Source organism: Polypterus senegalus, chromosome 2 (assembly GCF_016835505.1).
Source record: "Polypterus senegalus isolate Bchr_013 chromosome 2, ASM1683550v1, whole genome shotgun sequence".
Lineage (NCBI taxonomy): Eukaryota > Metazoa > Chordata > Cladistia > Polypteriformes > Polypteridae > Polypterus > Polypterus senegalus.
In genome coordinates, this window is record NC_053155.1 from 255,134,758 (window position 1) to 255,157,000 (window position 22,243).

At 41.3% G+C, this 22,243-nt stretch overlaps 1 protein-coding gene across 1 annotated transcript in view; it reads right to left on the reverse strand.

Annotated features, from left to right (window-relative positions):
- The window catches only part of LOC120523791 (dTDP-D-glucose 4,6-dehydratase-like), a 60,314-nt gene that overhangs the window by 26,123 nt on the left and 11,948 nt on the right, over nt 1-22,243 (reverse strand). Inside the window, exon 3 of the mRNA XM_039745390.1 lies at nt 21,096-21,164. Within this exon, the coding sequence (XP_039601324.1) occupies nt 21,096-21,164 (69 nt within the window). The remainder of the gene's footprint in view (nt 1-21,095; nt 21,165-22,243) is intronic.

A 22,243-nucleotide genomic window follows, 5' to 3' on the forward strand; every position in this document is an offset into this window, starting at 1 on the left:
GAGAAAAGAAAAATTTAATGAATTTGGAGTCCTTTAAATATTCACAGTTAGGGATGACCGTCTACAATCTGTGGTGAGGAATGATGTGCCAAACAATACCTCTTGTTCAGGGAAACGTACTGCTAAACAGTCCCTTGTGCTGGCCCGCCAAGTTCTCCCTGAAATGCCTTCACCTCATTCACTAGAAAAGGAAAAAAAAAATTGTCCAGAATTGGCTCTACGCCCACTTCTCCTTCCTCTCCTTTTTACCCGCCACACATTTGGTTAGCTTCCTCCCTGTACAGTCTGTTTGGCCCTCTAAGCCAGGTGCTCCCCTCCCTATGTACCATTGGCTGGCCTTACAAATTCAGCCATTTCACCATTATCAGGAATGGGTAAAGGTGCAAACTGACAGTGACACACACACATATTCAAGACAACCATTACAGAGTCCTTACCCCCAAACCCTTCTTGAGGTCACAGTAGGGTTTCATGTTGGTCACGTGGTACAGTGCATCCGGAAAGTATTCACAACGCATCACTTTTTCCACATTTTGTTATGTTACAGCCTTATTCCAAAATGGATTAAATTCATTTTTTTCCTCAGAATTCTACACACAACACCCCATAATGACAACGTGAAAAAGTTTGAGGTTTTTGCAAATTTATTAAAAATAAAAAAAACTGAGAAATCACATGTACATAAGTATTCACAGCCTTTGCTCAATACTTTGTCGATGCACCTTTGGCAGCAATTACAGCCACAAGTCTTTTTGAATATGATGCCACAAGCTTGGCACACCTATCCTTGGCCGGTTTTGCTGCTCTTTGCAGCACCTCTCAAGCTCCATCAGGTTGAATGGTAAGCGTCGGTGCACAGCCATTTTAAGATCTCTCCAGAGATGTTCAATCGGATTCAAGTCTGGGCTCTGGCTGGGCCAACCAAGGACATTCACAGAGTTGTCCTGAAGCCACTCCTTTAATATCTTGGCTGTGTGCTTAAGGTCGTTGTCCTGCTGAAAGATGAACCGTCGCCCCAGTCTGAGGTCAAGAGTGCTCTGGAGCAGGTTTTCATCCAGGATGTCTCTGTACATTGCTGCAGTCATCTTTCTCTTTATCCTGACTAGTCTCCCAGTCCCTGCCGCTGAAAAACATCCCCACAGCATGATGCTGCCACCACCATGCTTCACTCTAGGGATGGTATTGGCCTGGTGATGAGCGGTGCCTGGTTTCCTCCAAACGTGACGCCTGGCATTCACACCAAAGAGTTCAATCTTTGTCTCATCAGACCAGAGAATTTTGTTTCTCATGGTCTGAGAGTCCTTCAGGTGCCTTTTGGCAAACTCCAGGCTGGCTGCTTTGTGCCTTTTACTAAGGAGTGTCTTCCGTCTGGCCACTCTACCATACATGACTGATTGGTTGATTGCTGTAGAGATGGTTGTCCTTCTGGAAGGTTCTCCTCTCTCCACAGAGGACCTCTGGAGCTCTGTGACCATTGGGTTCTTGGTCATCTCCCTGACTAAGGCCCTTCTCCCCTGATCGCTCAGTTTAGATGACCGGCCAGCTCTAGGAAGAGTCCTGGTGGTTTCAAACTTCTTCCACTTACGGATGATGGAGGCCACTGTGCTCATTGGGACCTTCAAAGCAGCAGAAATTTTTCTGCAACCTTCCCCAGATTTGTGCCTCGAGACAATCCCGTCTAGAAGGTCTACAGACAATTCCTGTGACTTCATGCTTGGTTTGTGCTCTGACATGAACTGTCAACTATGGGACCTTATATAGACAGGTGTGTGCCTTTCCAAATCATGTCCAATCAACTGAATTTACCACAGGTGGACTCCAATTAAGCTGCAGAAACATCTCAAGGATGATCAAGGGAAACAGGATGCACCTGAGCTCAATTCTGAGCTTCATGGCAAAGGCTGTACACAAAGGTTTGTGTACACCTTGAACACTCCTCCTCTCACACTGAATAGTTGAGTTTGGGGCTTCAGAGAGACCTTTAGGCATAGGCAAATACTCATTCTTCTTCCTCATTGATCTGTGTTAATATGGACCCAAGCCCCATATTGCTAGTGTCAGTCTGGACTTGGAAGGTGAGCAGAGGATTAGTTTGTGCCAAAACTGGAGGTTCCAACAGATGTTTCTTCAGTTGCTCAAATACCTTTTGGCATGCCGGAGTTCACTGCCATGAGGTCCCCTTCCTCAGCAGGCGATGTAATGATTCTGCAGTGTCAGCTAATCTGGGTATGAACTTGTGGAACAAACCCAGTATTCCCAAAAAAAAAAACAGTAGGGATTTAATGTCAGAAGGTGGTGGGTCCGCACTAATCCCATTTCCTGACACCACATGGCCAAGGAAGGTAAGTTGAGGTTGTCCAAGGTGACACTTACCGACGCTTAGGGTCAGCCGAGCCTGCTGGAGCCGATAGATCTCGTTTAGGTCCCGGAGGTGTTGCTCTAGTGATGGGGAGAAGACAATGATATTGTCAATATAGACAAAACAGTTCTTTCCAATCAACCCCCTCAGCACTTGTTCCATCAGGCATTCTTCAGACTGAAAGGCATTACTCGGAACTGGAACAAGCCACTGGGAGAGATCACTGCAGTCTTAGCTACACCATCTTCTCACATGCGAACCTGGCAATAGCCAGATTGTAAATCCAGAGTGCTAAAAACCACTGTGCCTTGTAAGGACTCTAAAATGTCATGCACTAGGGGCATAGGATAGGCATCACTGGTGGTTTTGGCATTCATTCCACAGTAATCCACAAAAAAGTGAAAGGTTCCATTGGGCTCATGCACCAAAACCACTGGTGATGCCAAGGTAGTGGGATCAAGAATACCTTCCAGCAGCATACGATCAGCCCACTCTTTGATGACCTTTCTCTTCATAGGAAAAACCCTGTAAGCTCTTTAACTGACAGGGATTTCGTCGACAGTGTATATATGATGGTGAATAATATCCGTACACCCAAGTTTGTCCATCCATATCATGGGTCATCTCCACAAAATAGGTTGCACTTCGCAGGGTTGAGAACAAAGGCTGTCCTACACACCGCTGATATCTTCCACTGGTATTTCCTTCTTTTTACATGTCTAAAAATGGTATAATTTTCATGCAATAATGGAAAAATGACCAATTATATTACTAAAGAATAAACAACTTTTAAGTTGAAAATCTTGAAAAGTCACATTAATTTTCTTTTTCTGTCAGCCTGCAATTAATGTTTACATAAGCTTTTCCATTTTAGTTATTATGTAACATAGACATAACATCTATGGGTGTTAACCTATCATGTTTGTTAGTCTGCATGAAATAGATAGTTTTGATTGGGGCTGGAGAGAAGTTTGAGACTTTTTAGTCAACATAGTGATAATAAGGTAGAAAGTATTTTAGATAAAACTCCATTGTCAACTACTTTCCCTTTCTACACTTCTAACCTCTATAAACTTATTTTTTGTGAAGAGGGAAAATAATTTTTAAACACAATAAAACAAAAAAAAAGTGTGATGCAGCTTTCTCTGCAGTCTCAAAATAAAATGCCATAACCAAAACATATTGACTCAGCAAAGCTCGACTACAAATCCCATATTCAGCAGCAGGAGTGTCAGAAATCACACCGAGTAAAGCAAGTACAATGTTGCTCTTCTAATAACCCATTCTAGTCTAAAATATTAATGCAGGCTACAGTAGAACTGAAAGACGTTTTACTTTTTCCTTCAGGAGGGGATACAGGAGAGAGAAAGTGGAACGTCAAAGTGAAACTGTGCATTCATCAGCAACGTGCTTTATGATATTGTTGTTTTGGACTGTGAAAAAAGATCACCAATGTGCCGTCAGTTTCTTACCTGCTGTTAAGGGCTGTGATGATCAGCAATGCTCTCTGTTATGGGTTGTGAAAAACAGCAATGCACAGTCTGTTGCTGTTATGAACTTTGTGATCAACCCTTGGAAAATATTTAATAATAATAATAATGTTGAAACACTGCCAGTAATGTTGAAATTTGTGGTTGCAATAATAATTACAGTTATTAGATTATGTTTTTCATCCCTTAACAACATATATTATTAGTCTCATTCCCAAATGCATAATGGTCTCAAGGAGGAAAGAGATGTTTTTGGATTGAGGCTCTTGCAAAAATATTTTTTTGGCAGTGTGGCTCCTGAGTAGGGGGCAAGGTTGAATACAGATGATCTCGAAATATGTATTCTTATGGTTTTATTGTTTAACACTAGAATTACCAAAGCCTATGAAAAAACTTGCAATCCCGGCCCACCTTAAATCCGTTCGCACCTTTCCGCCGGCGCCTTTATTGTTGTAAATCTATACTACTAAAAGGCAAAGCCCTCACTGACTCATCACTAATTCTCCAAGTTCCCGTGTAGGTAGAAGGCTGAAATTTGGCAGGCTCATTCCTTACAGCTTCCTTCCAAAAGTTGGGCAGGTTTCATTTTGAAATTCTACGCGTAATGGTCATAACTGGAAGCTATTTTTCTCCATTTACTGTAATGGAGTTGAGTTCGAAAGCCGTGGGGGCGGAGTTTCATGTGACATCATCACGCCTCCCACGTAATCACGTGAACTGACTGTCAACACAGTGCGTAGAAAACCAGGAAGAGCTCCAAAAAGCGCTGAAGAAAACATGCATTATACAATTGAGAAGGCAGCAAAACAATAAGAAGCGAGGGAATGACATATATAACCATATTCATGAGTGCTGCTACTTCGGAAACAAAGCAAGGTGTAAACCTAAAGTTTAAATTAAGTTCATAGACAGGCTGACGCTTGTCATGCGGGATACAAGTTTAATGAGAGGACGCAGGATATAAACGAGAGTTTTGATCACTTTGTAACTAAGTTAAAATTGCACGTGAAGGGCTGTGCTTATGCAAATTCCGAGAGACTGTGTTTGTGGGGATTGACAGTTAAGGCGGGTGGGGGAGTCCCGTCATCATCTCCCCTCCCATTCACCTCATTTCGCTCTGAGCTGAGCTCCGCAGCTAATGTGTTACGGAAGCAACTTTGTGACGCTGCCACCAAATACTCACAGAAAAATCCACAAGTTAATACATACGCTGTCTCTACAGTTTCTCCCCCCTGAATCCTCCAGGCACTACTTACAAAAGGTTACATTGACAATCGTGTTACGTTATTTTTAAAATGTTTCCTTTTCTTAGCACAAGCACAGCTGAGAAGCTTCGATGCATGTGCTCCATAACGTGTTAAAAAATCACGCATTTAATCACACTTTGCAATACAAGCAAAGGGGAACTTATGTCAATGCATGATTTCATGGTACACCGATTACATTGATCAGCGCTTCCCTATTCATTTTACCCTCGCACACGCTTAGTTTGAGAAGAAGTATGAAAAAATATGACGTTAACACAGAAAAACAGATCACCAATTGAAGCTTTATGAATAATCGATTCGCCATCAATAATTGTTTTGGTAAAGCCATACTCAGTGTAATCCTCCTTCCATTTTATAATTTTTCCGCCACTAGCCATGATTAAATGAACGGTAAAAAAGTAAGAGCCAAGCAAGGGTGACTTATTCGGGCAGGCAGGCAACAGACAGGTCAATAGCTCGAATTTAGATATAAGTAGGTTCTATTTAGTCGACAGAAATATCTCGGAATGGAAGTTGAATTTAGTCTTTAAATTTCTATGGGAAAGAAAAAGTTATGCAATGATGACTACATTTAACTATATAAAGTCAAAACTTGATTATATAAAGTCACTGTCTGAATAAATAAAGTCAAAACTTGAATATACAAAGTCAGCGTTGGAATATTTCGGAATATATAAAGTAAGCGCTAGAATATATAAAGTCAAAACTTAAATATATAAAGTCAGCATTGGAATATATAAAGTCAGCGTCGGAATATATAAAGTAAGCGCTGGAATATCCATCCATTTCCCAACCCGTTGAATCCGACCACAGGGTCACGGGGGTCTGCTGGAGCCAATCCCAGCCATCACTGGGCGCAAGGCAGGAACCAATCCTGGACAGGGCACATGCATCATTTTCAAAACATTAACCGAACAGTGTTTTTTTTTTCATTTATTTTTCTGAATACGTTTTTGTTAACTTAGTTCAGTTCAGAGTCGTTTCAATCAATAGATTTTGACTTTGACTTTATATATTCAGGAATGAGTTTATATACTCCGATATTGACTTTATATAATCAGGAATGCCTTTATAAATTCCGACGCTGACTTTATATATTCAGGTTTTGACTTTATATATTCAACTTTTGACTTTATGTATTCAGAAACAAGTTTGACTTTATATATAGCAACGCCGACTTTCTATATTCAAGTTTTGACTTTATATATTCGGGAATGACTTTATATATTCTGACGCCAACTTTATATATTCACAAAATCAATTTATTTGCCTGTTTGGCAACCCATAGTACGTGTGTGTGTGTGTATATATGTACACAAGTATGTGTGTGTGTGTGTGTATATTATATATATATATTGTGAACGCTGGCCCCAGCACAGACAGACGGACGACATATTTTTCACCACACACTGTTTATTTACAATATATACAAGTTATAAATTCGTGCACTCACAAAACCCCAGTGCCTTCAGCACAATCCCCAAAAGTCCAGGGCCCACAGTCACTGTGCCTTTCCTCTGGCCGCCTCCTGTCCTCTCTCCAGCTCCGTCTTCTGCCTCCCGACTTCCACCAATGACTGGAGGGAGGCGGCCCCTTAAATAATGCCCCCGGATGAGCCCCAGGTGTTTCCGGCCTCTTCTCCTTAGCCACGCCCCAGCGTGGCGGAAGTGTCGGCTGCTTTCCTGTCGGCTCTCCGGGCGCCACACAAAGTCTTCCCCGCACTTCCTGGTATGGCGGAAGTGCCGGGCTCCCGGGATAATTAGGCACCGGGCGCCGCCTGGCGGTGGCCACGGGTCCCTACAGGGCTGGGCTTCCAAGCCCTGTACCCGAGGCCCCCTGCCTAACCAGGACGGACGCCCACTCGGTCTGGAGGAGGTACACGCCCTCCTCCGGTCTTCCAAGGCGTCCTGGCCGGACTCCATCCCCGGCCAAAGACCACACAGGGTAAACCGGCATCGGGGCGCTGCCTGGCGGTGACCACGGGTCCCTACAGGGCTGGGTTTCCAAGCCCTGTACCCGTGGTCCCCAATATATATATATATATATATATATATACACACAGTATATATATGCCAGCAACACTCATGACAAAGACAAAATAATTACATTGTCAATCATGTTACGTTATTATTAAAATGTTTCCTTTTCTTTTTACTTCTCCGCTGCCAAGCGGGTATTTTGCTCTATATATACATACACATATACATACACTCACCTAAAGGATTATTAGGAACACCATACTAATACGGTGTTTGACCACCTTTCGCCTTCAGAACTGCCTTAATTCTACGTGGCACTGATTCAACAAGGTGCTGAAAGCATTCTTTACAAATGTTGGCCCATATTGATAGGATAGCATCTTGCAGTTGATGGAGATTTGTGGGATGCACATCCAGGGCACTAAGCTCGTTCCACCACATCCCAAAGATGCTCTATTGGGTTGAGATCTGGTGACTGTGGGGCCATTTTAGTACAGTGAACTCATTGTCATGTTCAAGAAACCAATTTGAAATGATTCAAGCTTTGTGACATGGTGCATTATCCTGCTGGAAGTAGCCATCAGAGGATGGGTACATGGTGGTCATGAAGGGATGGACGTGGTCAGAAACAATGCTCAGGTAGCCCGTGGCATTTAAACGATGCCCAATTGGCACTAAGGGGCCTAAAGTGTGCCAAGAAAACATCCCCCACACCATTACACCACCACTACCAGCCTGCACAGTGGTAACAAGGCATGATGGATCCATGTTCTCATTCTGTTTACGCCAAATTCTGACTCTACCATTTGAATGTCTCAACAAAAATCGAGACTCATCAGACCAGGCAACATTTTTCCAGTCTTCAACTGTCCAATTTTGGTGAGCTCGTGCAAATTGTAGCCTCTTTTTCCTATTTGTAGTGGAGATGAGTGGTACCGGTGGGGTCTTCTGCTGTTGTAGCCCATCCGCCTCAAGGTTGTGCGTGTTGTGGCTTCACAAATGCTTTGCTGCATACCTCGGTTGTAACGAGTGGTTATTTCAGTCAAAGTTGCTCTTCTATCAGCTTGAATCAGTCGGCCCATTCTCCTCTGACCTCTAGCATCAACAAGGCATTTTCCCACAGGACTGCCGCGATAATGGATGTTTATCCCTTTTCACACCATTCTTTGTAAACCCTAGAAATGGTTGTGCGTGAAAATCCCAATAACTGAGCAGATTGTGAAATACTCAGACCGGCCCGTCTGGCACCAACAACCATGCCACGCTCAAAATTGCTTAAATCACCTTTCCCATTCTGACATTCAGTTTGGAGTTCAGGAGATTGTCTTGACCAGGACCACACCCCTAAATGCATTGAAACAACTGCCATGTGATTGGTTGATTAGATAATTGCATTAATGAGAAATTGAACAGGTGTTCCTAATAATCCTTTATATATATATATATATATATATATATATATATATATATATATATATATATATATATATATATATATATACAACACACACACACACAGTGGAACCTTGGTATATGTCCTTAATTCGTTCCAGACCCTTTGACTTATACCAAACTGGACGTATACCAAACAAATTTTTCCCATAAGAAATAATGGGAAAATGATTAATTCGTTCCCATGAAAAAAAAAATCCTATTGCTACTGGCATATTATACATTGATGGGGTTGTATAAAATAATTTAAACACTGCTTAATACTAAAATACATAAATACAAAAGCAATTAGATGAAATAAATGAAAATTTTACCTCACTTTACTTTTTAATAACATCTTTGTTTTTCACAATCGAGATACCGCGTTCTCGCAAACGGTATGCAACAGCCATGTCCCGGATAATGATGCCACCTTCATACTTTTCAACAATCAATTCAAATTTACATGAAAAAAACACAAAATCACCTTGTGACGATGCAGGTTTGCTGTATGCTCCCATCTGCTGCCGGCCGGGGAGCCCTTGAACCCTACATCGTCGGTAATGTGCCTCACTGCTAACCTCATCGGTAAAGCAAGGGATGGTGAAAAAGTGCAAAGTGCTTTTATTAAAACAATTAACAAAACAAGGTGTTCAAATTAAAGTGCAGTCTCCAAAGTTCCAATAAATAATCCATAAAATCAGAAGTGAAACGTAGACGTTAAAAACAATAGAAAAAAGTCTTCTTAAAAACAACGAAGTTAAAATACAGCAGCAAGCATTCTTTAAAAATAAAAAAAAACAAGAAGAAGCCGTGCCTTTTACCTGGCGCCCCCTGCTTCTTTCTTTTTACTCCCCTTCAAGCCAACTCGCTTCTGTTTATCAAGATAAGCAGCCCTCTCTCTCTCACTCACACTCTCTTCCGTTCTTTCTTTTTACTGCCCTTCTAGCTGACTCGCGCTTCTGTTTATCAAGATAAGCAGCCCCAGGAACAATCATGAATGCGGACGGTCCCTCACAAGTGCACTTTGGTGAGAAACACCGACATTGCGAATCGCCCTGACAACCTTCAGCCACATAACCACCACGCCCCCTCACCAAGCTGCGAGCGCGGTGATTATTTATTTTAAAGCTGGACTTTGACAGGAGCTGTGGACCCGCTATATCACACACGTGAAAGTTCAAAGGGAGTTATAGTGCGGGTTGTTCACTAAATGCTAGCAACTGGCACACTAACGCTCGTGGTTTTGTCTCGAGAGAGGTAAACAAGATTAGCACGCGAGTCGTATTCCAAACAAAGGTCGTATACCAAGCAAAATTTTTCGTGTCCAAACAGGACGTATACCAAGTTGGACTTATTCCAAAGCAGACGATACCAAGGTACCACTGTATATAGATATATATATATATATAGATATATATATATATATATATATAGATATATATATATATAGATATATATACATACATACATATACATATACAGGGTGGGCCATTTATATGGATACACCTTAATAAAATGGGAATGGTTGGTGATATTAACTTCCTGTTTGTGGCACATTAGTATATGTGAGGGGGGAAACTTTTCAAGATGGGTGGTGACCATGGTGGCCATTTGGAAGTCGGCCATTTTGGATCCAACTTTTGTTTTTTCAATAGGAAGAGGGTCATGTGACACATCAAACTTATTGGGAATTTCACAAGAAAAACAATGGTGTGCTTGGTTTTAACGTAACTTTATTTTTTCATGAGTTATTTACAAGTTTCTGGCCACTTATAAAATGTGTTCAATGTGCTGCCCATTGTGTTGGATTGTCAATGCAACCCTCTTCTCCCACTCTTCACACACTGATAGCAACACCAAGAGGAGAAATGCTAGCACAGGCTTCCAGTATCCGTAGTTTCAGGTGCTGCACATCTCGTGATCTTCACAGCATAGACAATTGCCTTCAGATGACCCCAAAGATAAAAGTCTAAGGGGGTCAGATCGGGAGACCTTGGGGGCCATTCAACTGGCCCACGACGCACCAATCCACTTTCCAGGAAACTGTTCATCTAGGAATGCTCGGACCTGACACCCATAATGTGGTGGTGCACCATCTTTCTGGAAAAACTCAGGGAACGTGCCAGCTTCAGTGCATAAAGAGGGAAACGCATCATCATGTAGCAATTTCACATATCCAGTGGCCTTGAGGTTTCCATTGATGAAGAATGGCCCCACTATCTTTGTACCCCATATACCACACCATACCATCAATTTTTTTGTTCCAACAGTCTTGGAGGGATCTATCCAATGTGGGTTAGTGTCAGACCAATAGCAGTGGTTTTGTTTGTTAACTTCACCATTCACATAAAAGTTTGCCTCATCACTGAACAAAATCTTCTGCGTAAACTGAGGGTCCTGTTCCAATTTTTGTTTTGCCCATTCTGCAAATTCAGTGCGCCAATCTGGGTCATCCTCGTTGAGATGCTGCAGTAGCTGGAGTTTGTAAGGGTGCCATTTGTGAGTAGCTAATATCCGCTTAAGGGATGTTCGACTAATGCCACTCTCCAGTGACATGCGGCGAGTGCTACGCTGTGGGCTCTTGCTGAATGAAGCTAGGAAAGCCACTGATGTTTCTTCATTAGTGACAGTTTTCATGCGTCCACATTTTGGCAAATCCAACACTGAACCAGTTTCACCAAACTTAGCAAGCAGTTTGCTAACTGTAGCATGGGAGATGGGTGGTCTCGTAGGGTGTCTTGCATTGAAATCTGCGGCAATGACCCGGTTACTGCGTTCACCAGAAATCAACACAATTTCTATCCTCACGTGTTAACCTCTGCGACATGTCAATGGCTGTAAACAAAGAGAAACTTGTAAATAACTCATGAAAGAATAAAGTTACGTTAAAACCAAGCACACCATTGTTTTTCTTGTGAAACTCCCAATAAGTATGATGTGTCACATGACCCTCTTCCTATTGAAAAAACAAAAGTTGGATCCAAAATGGCCGACTTCCAAATGGCCACCATGGTCACCACCCATTTTGAAAAGTTTCCCCCTTCACATATACTAATGTGCCACAAACAGGAAGTTAATATCACCAACCATTTCCATTTTATTAAGGTGTATCTATATAAATGACCCACCCTGTATATATATATATATATATTGTCACGCTTGGGTCACAGATTTGCACAGAGACACAGAAGGTCGTAGAAAAAAAAGAAGGATTTTTATTCAGACACCGCAAACACATGAGCTTAAACGTGCTCCATGACAAGTCAGATATAACAGTTCCGCTAGGAGCAGAGAGAGATAAAAGCAAACAATCAATTCCCAAACTGACAGGCGCTGCGCAAGGCTTATAAGTCGGCGGAGTACCGCGAGGCTTGTATTACGCGTTATAGTGCAAGGATAAGGAGCAATGTGTAGTCAGTGTTTCAGGGTTTGTGGTTTTCCCAGGGCGTCTGTCTCTATTTGGGGTGCGATCAGCCCTCCAGCTCACACCCTCCCCCTCAGCTTTATTCACATTCCTGTGAATCAAGCGACTCTCTGTACTAGGTTCATTTAGTCGTGATAATACATCTGCGTTGACGTGTTCAGAACCTGGTCGGTGCTTTACTGTGAAACTGTAAGGTTGTAAACCCAGAAACCATCTCATTAGACGAGAGTTTGTATCTTTCTGTCGGTACAACCACTGGAGTGGAGCATGATCAGTTACCAAAGTGAAGTTTCGTCCCCACAAGTAATAGCGAAGCGCTTCCACAGCCCACTTAATTGCCAAGCATTCTTTCTCAATTGTAGAATAATTGCGTTCCCTAGGAAGTAATTTCCTACTCAAATATGTGATTGGATGTTCTTCTCCATCAAAAATTTGTGACAGGACTGCCCACACCAAATGCACTTGCGTCTGTTTGCAAGATAAAATCTTTTGTGAAATCCGGGTTCCTTAGAACCGGGTAAGAAGACAATGCTTTTTTTAAATCGTTGAAAGAACGTTCGCAATTTTCTGTCCACAGGACAGGTCGGTTTTTTCTGCCTCTAGTAAGTTCTGTAAGAGGAGCAGCTCTATGTGCAAAATTTGGAATGAATTTTCTGTAGTAACCAGCGAGTCCCAGAAAGCGCGTACTTGTTTCTGTGTCTCAGGTCTCGGGTAAACAAGCATTTCTTCTATTTTCCTTAATTGTGGCCTAAGTAAACCCTTGCCCATAGAATAGCCTAAGTAATGAGTCTCGGACATGCCTAGTTTACATTTCTTAGGGTTAGCAGTAAGGCCAGCCTGTCTCAAGCTTTCAAGAACGGCTTGAAGCCGCTCTAAGTGTGTTTTCCAATCATTGCTAAAAATCACGACATCGCCAAGGTATGCCCCAGCATATTCAGAGTGAGGACGTAGGATCTGATCCATCATACGCTGAAAAGTTAGAGGTGCCCGTGAAGACCAAACGGGAGTCTTGTAAATTCATAGAGTCCGTCAGGAGTCGCAAATGCCGTTTTCTCACAACTGCTAGCCTCTAAAGGCACCTGCCAATAGCCTTTCGTGAGATCTAGCGTGGAGATATAGCTCGCCTGACCCAGTTTTTCCAACAGTTCATCGACACGGGCATGGGATAAGCATCAATTTAGAGACCTTATTCAAGCGCCTGAAATCGATACAGAACCGAACCGAACCGCCTTGCTTTGGGACTAATACGACTGGGCTGCACCAGTCACTTTTACTTTCACGAATTACACCCAGTGTCAGCATCTTTTTACCTCTTCAAGACAATATTTCGCGCTTCCGTATCCGAACGGCCGCATCTGTACGCGAACATCAGGTGCAGTGGTAATTTTATGTTTTGTAATGTTAGTCTTGCCTGGTAAATCTGAAAAGACATCAGTGTTCCGTTCTATCAAAGATAACAGTTCTGTCTTTTGCGTGTCAGTAAGATCGTTACCAATGGTAACATCGGACTGAGAAACAGCAGCCAAGGAAGTGTTAACCTCTTGTCGGTCGTGCCATTCCTTCAAGAGGTTAATGTGTAAAATCTGGAATGGTTTGCGCCGCCGGTATTCTAACCTTGTAATTTACGGACTCATACGCTCCTCAATAATGGCGGGCCCTGCCATTTAGCTAAGAATTTGTGTGGATCCGAGGGAACCAGTACCAAAACACGATCGCCAGGTTTGAACTCACGGAGCTTGCTGCCTATCGTAAAGACGCTTCTGAGTTTCCTGTTCTCGTTGTTGGTGTTCCACAGCAATAGAGGAAAGCATAGAAATTCTGTCTTGCAACGAAATTAGTCGATCTGCAAAGCTTGGACCCTTAGCTGCTCTCTCGTTTCCTATCCATTCCTCACGCACCACATCCAGGATGCCTCGCGCCGCCTGCCGAATAACAACTCAAGGGACTCAAGCCAGTGGACGCCTGTGGTGATTCTCGCACGCGCACAAAACAAACGGTAGGACAGTGTTCCATGTTGTGGGATCATTATGAGCAACTCGCCTGATCATCTGTTTCAATGTTTTGTTAAATCGCCGGTTAAACCATTCGTTTGAGGATGGTAAACAGTAGTACTCAATTTCTTAATAGCAAAGCTGTCACACAATTGTTTCATCACGCGAGAAGTGAAAGGTGTGCCCTGATCAGTTAAGATTTCTCTAGGGATACCAATACGAGTAAAAGTTTCACATAGTGCTTTGGCTACAGCCAAGAGTTGGCCTTTTCAGCGATCATTTCTGGATATCGTGTCGCATAATCAACCAACACCAGCAAATATTGGTACCCATCCTTAGTCTTAGGTAACGGTCCCACAATATCTAATCCCACACGCTGAAAGGGAACTTCCAATATGGGCATAGGACAAAGGGAGCCCGAGGAGGCTTATAAGCAGAGACGATCTGGCAGTCTGGACATGAAGTACAAAATCGTTCAACATCTTTTCCCATATTAAGCCAATAAAATCGTTTTGATAACCGGTCTCTAGTTTTGTCGGCACCGAGGTGCCCCCCCAAGATGTGTGAATGTGCCAGATGCAAAACAGTTTCCCTATGTGCTTCAGGTACCACCAGTTGTTCAATAAATTCCCTCCAAATGATCTGAGATCACTCTGAAAAGGCAACCGTCCTTTTCTATAAAGTGTGGGGTTTTCACACCCCGAATTACGCTCTTGGTAATAAGAGTCATTAGCAGGGCGAGCCTGTTTAAATGCATATTCTAATGAGCTATCAGTATGCTGCAAACGCACAAAATCTGATTGTTCGTTAACACTCGGTTTGTGTTCGAGGCGTTTGCAATCTGGGAAGATGTAGAAGGAGCAGCCCATTCTGGAAGATTGTCGGGGGTGACCTCCTCCGTCTCGCTGGAGAGATCGGGTTCAATATCTAAGTTGGGCTCTAGATTTTCCCCGCCGCTACCAGTTCTTCGTCTTGGATTTCTTCTTCTTCTCCCCCACCACCAAGTTCATTAGTGGACTGGACTACTGGTCCCTTACATTTATTAATCAGTTTCGAAAAAGGGCATTTCTCCGTCCTATGAGTAATGGCCAAGGGCACGAGTCAAACGGCAGACCAAACCTTAAAGTGGCCCCTATAAGTTAAAGGAAGAAGTAAAGTCTGATAATCTTTAACATCACCATGTACACAGCGTATTTTTACAGTCTCACAGTCTCTAAGGCATTGTTCATTAAGACAGTCTCGTCTCACAATACAAAGGTCACTTCCGAATCTAACAATGCTGAGATTTCTGTGTCCCAATTTCACCGGGATCAACAAGCCATCTTTTCCATCCGGATATGTAATAGTTGAGCAACAAATCTCGCCAGTCCAATCCCATTGAATGAGCTGGAGACAAGCGACAATCTCTTGCCAAATGGCCGAGCTGATCACATCGGAAACATCTACGGTCGGCTCCGCTTCGAAATATCCTCTCTGACGCCCACGCCGACGTGCTCTGTAGCCTCCACGGTCTTGTCGACCGCTGTTGCCGCTGTCTCCCCAGAAACAGGCGCCCCATCTACGACTGGATTTCCGGGTCCTACCTGACCCCATTAGATTTTCAGGTCCTGCAGCTTGTCGATCAGGCGAGAATGTCCTGGACGCTCGCTCACAGGTTGCGAAGCAGCACGAAATCCACCGCTCTTTCTCCAAGTGGACTGTGAACCCTCTAATCGCCTGGACATAATCGTTAATGATTTAATATCATGGCGTAGAAATTCATCTCAAGAACTTCAGGTATGCCGCCAGTAATATATTCACGACAACTGTTTCCATACGCCTCCTTCAAACCAACAGTGCACTTTATGTATCAAATCTTGAATTTGCACGGATTGGGTCATCCATGTTTAGTTTCCAGTCTTTAAGTGCAAATGTTTTAGACTTCTGAAATAAGTCTTCGGCGGCATCCATCTGTGCAACCACTCTGGTACCACTTGTCACGCTTGGGTCACAGATTTGCACAGAGACACAGAAGGTCGTAGAAAAAAGAAGGATTTTTATTCAGACACCGCAAACACATGAGCTTAAACGTGCTCCATGACAAGTCAGATATAACAGTTCCGCTAGGAGCAGAGAGAGATAAAAGCAAACAATCAATTCCCAAACTGACAGGCGCTTATAAGTCGGCGGAGTACCGCTGCAGGCTTGTATTACGCGTTATAGTGCAAGGATAAGGAGCAATGTGTAGTCAGTGTTTCAGGGTTTGTGGTTTTCCCAGGGCGCCTGTCTCTATTTGGGGTGCGATCAGCCCTCCAGCTCACAATATATATATATATATATATATATATATATATACATACACACACACACACACAGTGGTGTGAAAAACTATTTGCCCCCTTCCTGATTTCTTATTCTTTTGCATGTTTGTCACACAAAATGTTTCTGATCATCAAACACATTTAACCATTAGTCAAATATAACACAAGTAAACACAAAATGCAGTTTTTAAATGATGGTTTTATTATTTAGGGAGAAAAAATCCAAACCTACATGGCTCTGTGTGAAAAGTAATTGCCCCTGAACCTAATAACTGGTTGGGCCACCCTTAGCAGCAATAACTGCAATCAAGCGCTTATGATAACTTACAATGAGTCTTTTACAGCTCTGGAGGAATTTTTGCCCACTCATCTTTGCAGAATTGTTGTAATTCAGCTTTATTTGAGGGTTTTCTAGCATTAACCGCCTTTTTAAGGTCATGCCATAGCATCTCAATTGGATTCAGGTCAGGACTTTGACTAGGCCACTCCAAAGTCTTCATTTTGTTTTTCTTCAGCCATTCAGAGGTGGATTTGCTGGTGTGTTTTGGGTCATTGTCCTGTTGCAGCACCCAAGATGGCTTCAGCTTGAGTTGACGAACAGATGGCCGGACATTCTCCTTCAGGATTTTTTGGTAGACAGTAGAATTCATGGTTCCATCTATCACAGCAAGCCTTCCAGGTCCTGAAGAAGCAAAACAACCCCAGACCATCACACTACCACCACCATATTTTACTGTTGGTATGATGTTCTTTTTCTGAAATGCTGTGTTCCTTTTACGCCAGATGTAACGGGACATTTGCCTTCCAAAAGTTCAACTTTTGTCTCATCAGTCCACAAGGTATTTTCCCAAAAGTCTTGGCAATCATTGAGATGTTTCTTAGCAAAATTGAGACGAGCCCTAATGTTCTTTTGCTTAACAGTGGTTTGCGTCTTGGAAATCTGCCATGCAGGCCGTTTTTGCCCAGTCTCTTTCTTGTGGTGGAGTCGTGAACACTGACCTTAATTGAGGCAAGTGAGGCCTGCAGTTCTTTAGACGTTGTCCTGGGGTCATTTATGACCTCTCGGATGAGTCGTCTCTGCACTCTTGGGTTAATTTTGGTCGGCCGGCCACTCCTGGGAAGGTTCACCACTGTTCCATGTTTTTGCCATTTGTGGATAATGGCTCTCACTGTGGTTCGCTGGAGTCCCAAAGCTTTAGAAATGGCTTTATAACCTTTACCAGACTGATAGATCTCAATTACTTCTCATTTGTTCCTGAATTTCTTTGGATCTTGGCATGATGTCTAGCTTTTGAGGTGCTTTTGGTCTACTTCTCTGTGTCAGGCAGCTCCTATTTAAGTGATTTCTTGATTGAAACAGGTGTGGCAGTAATCAGGCCTGGGGGTGGCTATGGAAATTGAACTCAGGTGTGATACACCACAGGTAGGTTATTTTTTAACAAGGGGGCAATTACTTTTTCACACAGGGCCATGTAGGTTTGGATTTTTTCTCCCTAAATAATAAAAACCATCATTTAAAAACTGCATTTTGTGTTTATTTGTGTTATATTTGACTAATGGTTAAATGTGTTTGATGATCAGAAACATTTTGTGTGACAAACATGCAAAAGAATAAGAAATCAGGAAGGGGGCAAATAGTTTTTCACACCACTGTATAGATAGATATGAGAATAACACTCATATCAATGACAAAACAATTACATTAAAAATCATGTTACGTTATTTTGAAAATTTTTCCTTTTCTTTTTCATAACTTCTTTAACACAATACTTATCCGCTGCGAAGTGCGGGTATTCTGCTAGTATATATATATATGACAGCAACACTCATCACTCACAACAGTGACAAAACAATTACATTGACAATCATGTTACGTTATTTTCAAAATGTTTCCTTTTCTTTTTCATTACTTCTTTAACACACTACTTCTCCGCTGCGAAGCACGGGTATTTTGCTAGTGTGTCAATAAGCGCAAGCAGCCTGCTATCACACCCCTCCACCGCTGCAGGAAGGACAAAAAGCTCTCCCAGCTCAAGCCTTGTTTATCTGGGAGTGAGTTACCTGGAGCTGTACAGGGTAAATAATATATCATTATTTGCAACACATGTATTTCATGTGTGTTCTGTGTCTACAAAGATCTATGTAAGTGTAGGATGACAGGAAATTCAAGAAATGTTGAACACATACATAAGACAAACTTTTTTCAAGTTTTAGTACTAACGACAAAATTTTGACATGAAGTGTATAATGTGTGAAGACTGAAGTCCAAATATCAAATAAGCACTTTCACAAAAGGTACACGTATAACAGAACAAGTGTGCTTTTATTAAAGACTATAATTAAGAAAAAGAAATCTGGTTAGCATACTTCGTTGTCATAACTGCTTTGGTAGTACAGTAATCCCTCGCTATATCGCGCTTCGACTTTCGCGGCTTCACTCCATCGCAGATTTTAAATGTAAGAATATCTAAATATACATCCTGGATTTTTCACTGGTTCGCGGATTTCTGCGGACAATGGGTCTTTTAATTTATGGTACATGATTCCTCAGTTTGTTTGCCCAGTTGATTTCATACAAGGGACGCTATTGGCGGATGGTTGAGAAGCTACCCAATCAGAGCACGTATTACGTATTTAATAAAACTCCTCAATGATATATGATATGCTCCCCACATGGTGCTTCGCACACTTTAAAGCTCTAACAGCCCGTATTGATTTTTGATTGTTTGCTTTTCTGTGTCTCTCTCACTCTCTCTGACATTCTCTGCTCCTGACGGAGGGGGTGTGAGCAGAGGGGCTGTTTGCACAGAGGCTGTTTGCTTAGAAGATATGGACGTTCTTCTAAAAAATACTGAAAGACTATCTTCACATTGATCCCTTCATTGCGGCAGCTTTACTGCGGTGCTTCGTTTACTTAAAAGCCCAACAGTCCTATTGATTTTTGATTGTTTACTTTTCTCTCTCATTCTCTCTCTCTCTCTCACATTCTCCGCTCCTGACAGCACTCCTTTGAAGAGGAAGATATGTTTGCATTCTTTTAATTGTGAGAAAGAACCGTTATCTCTGTCTTGTCATGGAGCACAGCTTAAACTTTTGACTAAAGAGTGTTATTTCATGTCTAGAGGGCTCCAATAATGTTAAAAAACATATTTAAAAGGTCGTAAACAGGTTTTCTATGCTCTAACTGCGAAAATATTAGATTTATAAATAAAGAATCCTACTTCGTGGAAATTAATTTATCTGTCTGGAGCAGATTAACTGCGATAAACGAGGATTTACTGTATAACTGTGCGGAGAATATTTATAAACAGTGTAGGAGAGTTTCTAAGGGCTTAAAATATATAAAAATAACCATACAAACATATGGCTTCTACTTCGCGGATTTTCACCTATTGCGGGGTGTTCTGGAACGCAACCCCCGCGATCGAGGAGGGATTACTGTACAGCAGTAAGAACTGCTGACTCAAGGTTTGTGCCATGTCACATCCCAAAATAAGCATCTCAGGTTGGATGGTTTGGAGACAAAGCCAGAGAGGCAAGACTGTGTTGGTTTGGAAATGTGCAGAGAGATGCTGGGTATATTGGGAGAAAAATGGTAGGGATGGAGCTGCCAGACAAGGGGAAAAGAGGAAGGCCTAAGAAGAGTTTTATGGATATGACGAAGGAGGACATGAAGGTGGTGGGTGTGACAGAGCAAGATACAGAGGACAGGAAGATATGAAAACAGATGATTCACTGTGGCAACCCCCTATGGCAGCATATGAATTTGAATATTCGCTGTGGAGATACAAGTCAGAAAAACACACTTCATGCTCTCAAGCTTCAATATCATGACAGCTTAAAAATTGATAAAAAGCAAAAAATGTGTATCACTTAAATTCTATACTTTGAAAACAACTGTCATCACGTCTTGACTAGGATTTGAATGCATGGTTTCTATAGTTGCAAATCAACTTCTCCATACGTAAATTCAATCTTTCACTGTTTTAGTTTTTTGTGGTTTTATAAACTAGCAAAGTTACCTGAAAATGCAGAAAGCAGTGTAATGTACAATATGTTGCAAGTAGCACAGTGGAAACTAATGCCACAATTTTAGTGGCTATATCTATAGCATTTGTCTTATAAAGTCATAATTCATTACCCCTTCCACCTTATTAATTATTTTGATTCTGTTCATAGTTTATTATCTTGGATTAATGACAGTTGCTGTAGTGAAAAAGTCATACTTTTCCTATTTGCTGCAAAATAAAAGTTGTGATGTAATCTAAAGATTTAAAAGACTATTAAATTCAAAGAAAACAGAGGTAATTTAAAAACTGTTTTATTCCTTCAATTTCTCTAACACACAGTAGTTTTATGGGGTGTTTTTTAATCTGGTATTTTAAGTTTAGTTGTCATGTGCTCATATTTAGTAATTGCATTTCTAATTTTTGTTCAGCAACAAATTGCATTCAGAGCATGAAGTTATTATAGGAAACTAAAAATAATGCTAATTTAAATTTAAAAATCTCACACAATCTAATTTACTAAACATTAAAAAAAATTCAACTGACCTTTTAACAAAATGACCTAAATAAAATAGCTGCCAGCATTGTCAATTTTATTAAACTGCAGTAGGACTTAAAAATTATTCATAATTTGTACATGATATGAGAGTGTGGGTATATCAATGAATTGTTAATTGTTATAATTTTAACTTTTACAATGTCACATTAACAAAAATAGAAATAATTGTAAATCACATTATTTGAAATTGAAGCTCCATATCAGTTATTTATTATGTAAAATATATAGAAGGAAAAATATTAAGGGGAAAAAACACAAATTTTACAAAAAGCATGCTGACTTACCTGGATGAATCTATAATTTGGTCTTTTTGCAACACAATCAAGATTTTTCAAACTTGCACAATAATCTAGCTACAAGGAAAGAGATAGACATACAATACACATATTAAAATAGTATTCAAAAACATTGGATTTCTTTTAAAACACTGGATTTGAAAAAGGCATAAATTATTATTGGAAATATATATTGCAATGGTAAAATTTCTATTATTACAGGAGTTAGGGGAACACTGTATGCAAAAAGGAGATCAGTACTGAACAATCCTTTTAAAAGTTAATGGACAGATTGCCTATGATAACAGATAAAGAGACAGACGAAAGAAAGCAGGTACTTGCATAGCATATACTGTATAAAGCCTACATCCCACATTCACTTTTAATTTTATGACATTTCAGATGACATACATTTTTAAAAATATTTTTCTATTAAAATTGGCAAATTTCTCTGACTGCATTGTTTACCTACAACAGTTACTCATAAAAGACATTGTATAGCAGTCTCTGAATATTCCCATCCTACACAATATGCGAAAATGTAAAAAGGCATTATTATGGAAACTGGTAAATAAGTACAGTAATCCCTCGCTATATCGCGCTTCGACTTTCGCGGTTTCACTCTATCGCGGATTTTAAATGTAAGCACATCTAAATATATATCACAGATTTTTCGCTGGTTCGCGGATTTCTGCAGACAGTGGGTCTTTTAATTTATGCTACACGCTTCATCAGTTTGTTTGCCCTGTTGATTTCATACAAGGGACGCTATTGACGGATGGCTTAGAAGCTGCCCAATCAGAGCATGTATTACATATTAACTAAAACTCCTCAATTCTATAAGATATGCATCCCGCGCGGAGCTTGATTGTTTGCTTGTCTCTGCCTCTCTCTCACCCTCTCTGACATTCTCTGCGCCTGATGGAGGGGCTGTTTGCACAGAGGCTGTTTGCTTAAAAGATACTGATGATCCTCTAAAAAAATGACGCTTTATTGCGGTGCTCGGCATATTTAAAAGCACATGTATTGATTTTTTGATTGTTGCTTTAATCTCGCTCTCTCTCTCTGATGTTCTCTGCGCCTGATGGAGGAGATGTGAGGAGATGGGCTGTTTGCACAGTTGCTGTTTGCTTAGAAGATACTAACGCTCCTCTAAA